This window comes from Anser cygnoides, chromosome 1 (assembly GCF_040182565.1).
Source record: "Anser cygnoides isolate HZ-2024a breed goose chromosome 1, Taihu_goose_T2T_genome, whole genome shotgun sequence".
Lineage (NCBI taxonomy): Eukaryota > Metazoa > Chordata > Aves > Anseriformes > Anatidae > Anser > Anser cygnoides.
The window spans coordinates 155899676-155906372 of record NC_089873.1 but is presented as its reverse complement, the minus strand read 5'-3'; the positions used below and the strand labels follow the sequence as shown (position 1 = coordinate 155906372).

The 6697-nt window shown below is 37.8% G+C and overlaps 1 protein-coding gene across 3 annotated transcripts in view; it reads right to left on the bottom strand.

Annotated features, from left to right (window-relative positions):
* Positions 1-228: 228 nt before the first annotated feature.
* The window catches only part of STK24 (serine/threonine kinase 24), a 54019-nt gene continuing 47550 nt past the window's right edge, over positions 229-6697 (bottom strand). For all 3 annotated transcript variants that reach the window (XM_013174414.3, XM_048072725.2, XM_048072727.2), the window contains 2 exons: positions 4626-4762; positions 229-3288 (listed from right to left, as the gene is read on the bottom strand). In XM_013174414.3, coding sequence (XP_013029868.3) covers positions 3252-3288; positions 4626-4762 — 174 coding nt within the window. In that variant the 3' untranslated portion in view covers positions 229-3251. The remainder of the gene's footprint in view (positions 3289-4625; positions 4763-6697) is intronic.

Here is a 6697-nt window from a genome sequence, read left to right as displayed (position 1 = left end):
TAAACCACCCCAGCGCCATTGGGTGAGCCGGCCTTACCCACACGGACATACGCAAAACGTTTGGAGCGGCAAGGAGACCATGGCACTTCAGGAAAGCAGTGCTTTGTCATTTTACCGAAAGCATCCTCTACTATACTGATCACGTCGTCGTACTTTAGTAAACCGGTGATCAACTACAAAGTGCAACTGCAAGGAAAATTAAGTTAAAAAAATAGATTACACATCTGATAGTTACAAAAAGCAAGCCTTCAGTGCAAATGACTGGTTTTATTTTCTCTTTAAACAGAAAGTGAGTTTATTTAATGCTTAATCTTGAAATCCCTGACAAGTAAGCAGTTCTACTGATTTAACTGTTTGCATAAATAGGGATAACCTGTTGCTTAGAATATTCAAGACTGAGTGAAGATGCATTACCTGCAAAAAATAAAAAGTCGGCGCAACTTTATAACAAATGTTTTCAGCATGAGACAACCTCTCAAAAATATCAATACCCTCATTTTTCTTTCAGAAACTGAGGCCATGCTTCTTTCAAATGAAGCTCTTCTTCTGTTACCAATACAGATCTTATGTTTAAAGCATCAATACTTCCCAACAGCAAATGATTGTAATTTTACATTCAAGATACAGCACACTTTTTGTCAGTGAATCTCACTTTAAGATAGTCTATAATTAAATAATCTATATATTACATATAAAAATACACATCTCTACCATAAACAAGGTCTTGTCGTTTTGTCAATGTCCTAGCGATTTGGCTAATCAGCCTTGCTGTGTGTCTTACTTATTTTAAGCTACCAAACCAAAGGACACAACCACCAAGCAAATTCTGTCACAATCTACTCAAACTGAGAAGTATTTCCTCAACACACAATCCTGGAATGCAACAAAAAATGTAACTTAAAAATATATGTTATTTATTACTTTTTAAATGATTGCTCAAAAATAACGTACCTTAGGACTTCATACAATTTCCTGATTGAGAAATTCTTGAGATTCCAGCTACTACCATAAATTTAACATCTCTGCTGAATCTCTGAGGTCTATGCAACTCCACGTAAGCTAACTTTAATTAGTAGCTAACTTTAATTTCAAGTGCTTAAGTTGACATCTTCCATTTTTCTATTTATATTTTGAATGCAAACGCATCTATTTCTTTCCGTATGCTATAACGGCACGTATTTATCGAACGGCTGAATGTTCTGACATAGAGATGTCAAAAGGTGAATTTCCCACTGCACAGTATTCAGCTGCACGTCTCACAGCAGTAGAGCTGACTTCGTTTCCTCGAGGGTAAGCCTAGCCTTCAAGTTTAAGAGCACAGAAAACATGTTTAACGATACTGATCAAAGAGGAGTTACAAAACATTGCTCAAATGTATGCATTGTTCAATTTATCTTAAATTCACTTAACCGTAACAAAAAAACCACACTGGCAAATGTGTTGTGTCTAAGAATATGGCTACAAGAATGAAATACCCATTTCTTTGAACTATTTTTTTAGCCTGCTCAGAGTTTCACAGCTCTTTTAGCATAACAGCGTCTTTATCACTGTTAAATTATTTAATAATTAAGGCTACAAATATGCATATAATAATGGCTAGCATAGTGCTGTGAAGTCCTGCACGACAACCTCACCAGCTTCCAGAACGATCAGAGAGACGGAGTCTTCTTGTACAAAGCCAGGTAGGTAGACATGCCTATGCTTATTTTAATCTTTTGTTCAAAATCTCATATCTTTATTTTTAAAAACACACTTAAACAGATAAGGTACCTCACTGTCTAAAACCTAAAATCATCATTTTTTTTCTATTAAATGAAAAAAATGGTCTCTTAGGTACCAGAAGAATAAGCGCCTGCACACAGCCTTGGTGAAACAAGCCAAGGTAAACCTTGAAGTAATATTATCGGGGAGGGATAAAAAAAAAAAAAAAACAACACCTAATCAATTGTGTGAATAATGTTACTATTTCCAAGGAAATTTTAAAGCTTAAGTCAGCTATCCAGGAGCTGTCACAGGAATACCTGGAATTTTAGAATTCAAAAAATTTCTTTTTTTTTTTTCCCCCTAGGGTTAGTAATAGGACATAGCATACGACACCCTTGGCTCAGTTTTGCAGTCCTTCTGTCTAATTTCTATCACTTTCAGTAAAAGGATGCACAGATTTAGGCAGCAAGACGAAACACTGAATACATGGATAATTTTCCTTTTACGCTGCAAGACATTAATTTTAATGACAAAAATAGGCGTAATGAAGAAACATTTGCCACTGTCTTAGAGCCAACATCTTAATGAGTTATTTCAGAATAAATGCAAAAAAAATTTGTGTGAGCATTCGAATGTGTTTAGGTGGAAAAGAGATTGTATCTGAATTTCACTACAAGCTTCACAAGTATCTATTACTAAAATTGAACAATACATATGGTTCAGAATTTGCATTGGCACAATTTAAAACTGAAGACATGAAAGAGCTCATTCTATAGGAAAAAACAATAATTTAAATTTAAAGCTTTGAGAGACAAGGTGTGTTCAATTTAAAACAACCAGAAGTAGTACCATAATCAGAAAGTCACACTCTGAATATAGATAAAAAGGAAGAAGTACTGGAGAAACAGAATAAAATTGTGTCTTTGCTGAGGTACGAATAGAAGGTTCCATTGTACAGGATTAACTATCTTTCAATGGCAAATCCTTCACATACAAAAAAAAAATCAATCCAAGATTCACTTATCACGTAATTCAAGATTTACATGTAATAAAGGCAAGGCAATACTCAGTTATGGCCTGTCAAATATTTACCCCACTAACAGTATCTACAGAAGCACTTTACCATTTTGTACACAGTGATTCCTTATGCACGTTGAAAGGCTCTCATTTAAAAAAAAGACATTATATACATATCTGTACACAATTCCAACAAACATACTCCATCTCCCAGTGGAATTCTTAAAGCAAGATACCTGAGGTTTCTCAATATCTTCAATTTCTCTATCACAAACCTAAATATACATTGCAAATTTTACAAAAAGACACCTCCCTGGAATATGTGCATTGTCATTAAAAAAACTATAGCTTTAAGGAGCTGAAAAAGACTGCCTCCATCTGAGAGACTTCATTTTCACTCTTGCACGTTTAGGAACATCCTTCCGCCAAAGGACATTCTGGTGACTGAGGGTAGAACGACTTCAGGACGCGCTTCTTCACTGCAGACACCATTGGATCTCCGTTGTCTTAGAAAAGTCAGAAAGAGTACTTCAGTAGGATGAAGTACTTCCTCCAGCTAGTGAGTATCTGAAGAGGAAAAGAAATCATTATTGTCGTGACTTTCAGAACAGCATCATGTAACAAGCAGCAGCAACTATAAGTTATTATCCTGTTACATGCTGTTGAAGTTCCAGCCTTTTTCCTTCCAAAATGACATCCACCAGTACTGTCACACTTTAAGGAAACAGCAGAAACAACTTGTGTTCAAGTGTGTTATCAAGAAGTATATGATGTAAAAATTCTGTAGGCTATGGGCAAAATTTAGTGATTCCAGCTTTCCTACTCATTCCTAATCATTCCAAAATATTACTGGGGCAGAAAGCTTGTATTTCATAGTCTAACTAGCATCTTAAACCATCTAAAGAAAAACAAGCATCTTAATCATATTAAACTTCCAGTCAACTTTATGGAATAGCAAAGATCAGAACTGAATGGGGAAGGTAAATGGACTCACTCAATTCATTGGGCAGGTCTTCTGAGGGTCCCAACAAACCCTTTTAGCCAAACTTGGGAAGTACAGGTCTAACCAATCATAGGAAGAATAAGTATATCAATAGAAACATGTTGTTGAAGAGTCATTTTTCAATAATTTACTATCAAATGGAGAGAGGATATTGCCCATTGCGAGTGGATACAATAAATGATTAAATGATGCAACAGCGCATGTGTTTTGTAGCTTTCAAATAAGAAGAAACTGTCTTTTCAGAAGCTGACTAGCTCCAAAAATACCTGTCAGGCTGTGGAACAGTTCAAATTCATTTTTAAGGTGGATCCTGCCATGCATTTCTTTATAGAAGGAGTGCAAGCATGTTGATGTACTAGCTTAATACCATCCCTAGAGTACGAAAAACTTCACCCGTGCATGACCCATCAACAGACATTCCTTATGAATGTTTCTTTCCCTCCTTCAAAGAAAAGGGAACGTCTGCTTTGACTGTTGCAATAAGGTACTACGGCTGAGAAAAACAGCAAAAGTCCAAAGATGCAGAGCCATGACAAAAGGAAAAAAAAAAAAAAAAAGCATAGCAGGTATCTCCTAAGACAAAAAAATAACTGTTGCTGTCATGACAAATGTAAAATCATCTCTGGCATCCACAATTAGAAGTGCCCAGTGAAAGCCTGACTCCAGACGATCATTTTCAGCTGTAAGTGCAAGAACAAAGTCAACCATCACCAAAAGATGGTTGGGTTGTTTGGGTTGTTTTTTGTTTGTTTTTGACATACAAAGGAAACACAACTGTAAGCACAGAACTGTACTTTCCTTTGTTAAAAAAAGAAATCCACTCTTTCCATTTAGCACTAGTCACATGCTTGTAGAATAAGATCTGCCATTTCCTGTAATCCTTAGTGAATTATTTCATTACCTCTGAAGCCTCTGCACAAGGTGTGACACCATGTTATCTGCAATGCCTGGAGAAGCCTCTTCAGCTAAATAAATCGCCTTTCTCAGTTCTTCTATGGAATCTGTGTTACCACCACATACTTCACTTTTCTCTTTCAACTGAAAGAAAAAAAGGAAGTGATACATTAATAATATATTCATAATATTTCCATAAACAATGTAACGCAAAATCTTGCTAGAAAGTGACTGCTAGTGTTCACAGTGTCAAGATTCGACTTTCATTATACACCCTCACATCCTGAAGACCTTTTTCTTCCTGAAGTTAATCTATGCAGTAGTTATTTGGGTGTCATTCATCCTCGCAAGATTTCAATCATTCATATATCCCTTTCATTCAAAATTCATGACACCACCCCACAGAACACGCACTGTTTGGCTGAAGCTGCTTGGTTTCAAGATGTGTTGCTTACACATGCACTTTTGTATATATCTTATACACCTACAGGTTATACTTAAACACTGAGAGAACATTTGTGTGAGCACTGTTAGAAAATGTTTTCACTGTCAACATGTATAACAGAAAATCCTGAGTGCTCTCATCTCCCTGAAACAAAAGATCCCACAATCAGACAGGAACTGGGGGTCTGAGAGGGAAGGTCTCAGTGCTCAGCTTATGTAGGAGCTGGTATAAGGTGCAGAGTACGAATGGTAAAATAATTTCTTGGAACTCCCTAAAGAGCTTTCAAAAATCTTATCAGGGTCTGGGCTTCCTTAGAAGAAGGCGTCATTTTACTAGCATTAAGGGTGAAAGAAGGCATGGTCGTCTTTCAGGGACTGGGCTTTCCCCAGCAGGTTGGATGTCTGCATTTACAAGTATCTCTCCGCTTTCATCACTACAGCAGTTGTCAAGAGGTGCTTTGCATCATCCTCTTAAATCAACGTTATTCCTTAGAGGGGAAAAAAATGGTGGAAAAAATACTCCAGAAGGAGGCTGACTGCATATAAGTGCTTTGGACCAAAGGGTATCAGAGTTGTTTATACAGAACTGAAGAACAGTGGAACTATTTCTCTAGAAATTATTCAATTGGTTTAAGAGAACCCTGGGAATGCTGGAGCTGGTCTGCAAAAAAAAAAAAAAAAAAAATACACATGAGCATGCATGGATGTGCATGCCAGTAATGAAGAAAGCGTCAACACATGGAAACTTTGCACCATTTTCTGGGATGTAATTTGTGCATGCACACACTTTTGGCCCTGGTCAAGCATGGGTTTGGTTACACGGAATAAGCACGATCCCCATCAATCAGCAGAAAGCAGACTTAACGTGTCAGGACACCTTGTGGAGTTTGGTATTAACACAAGACATTCCAGAGGGAGCAAAGTAGCAATGAAGTACTTCAGAGGTGTCCAGTGAGAAGAGACATCTTCTCAAGCATTAAAGTGGCCTTTCAGGACTTTATGAAGTAGACTTTCAACAGCTGTCAGCAACTACAGCTCAGGAGGTGCCATCAGCACTGAGGAAAAGCTCTTACTTAAGAGGAATCTGAATCTTGCAAGGGAAAACAGGAAATAGTCATCGTTCTGGTTCCACGTTTAGCGATGGCTTATAGGAAAGATGTTAGGGCACCCTTCTGAAAACAACACAGATCTGGAGGTTTTAAAGCATGTGGCTGGGACCACAGGGAATCATGAGGGCACCACCTGTATGACAACCGGCATACAATGGAAGCAGGAGCAAGGCTTCCGCACTCTGCTTTGGCTGCTGCTTGTGTTCTCTCTTCATTGCATCCAGGATGCTCAAGAAAGAGATCTTGCATACAAAGCGCAGGTAAAGGGAAGACACAAATGCCTTTTTTCCCCACTTAGTCTAAACTGGGAAATCACAGCATGAGGACAGGATGATCAAGGTAGAAAATAGTTAGGAACATCACAACAAAGAATACTTTCAGATCTGCCTCAGAAAGGAACCCAGAACGGGTCACAGCATACAGTTCAGAGCAAGCATCCTCCGATACAGAGGAAGGAACCACATCAGGGTGGTAGCTGGTCACTGAAGGTAACAGATAACTGACAAGCATGACTTTATTCATTCCC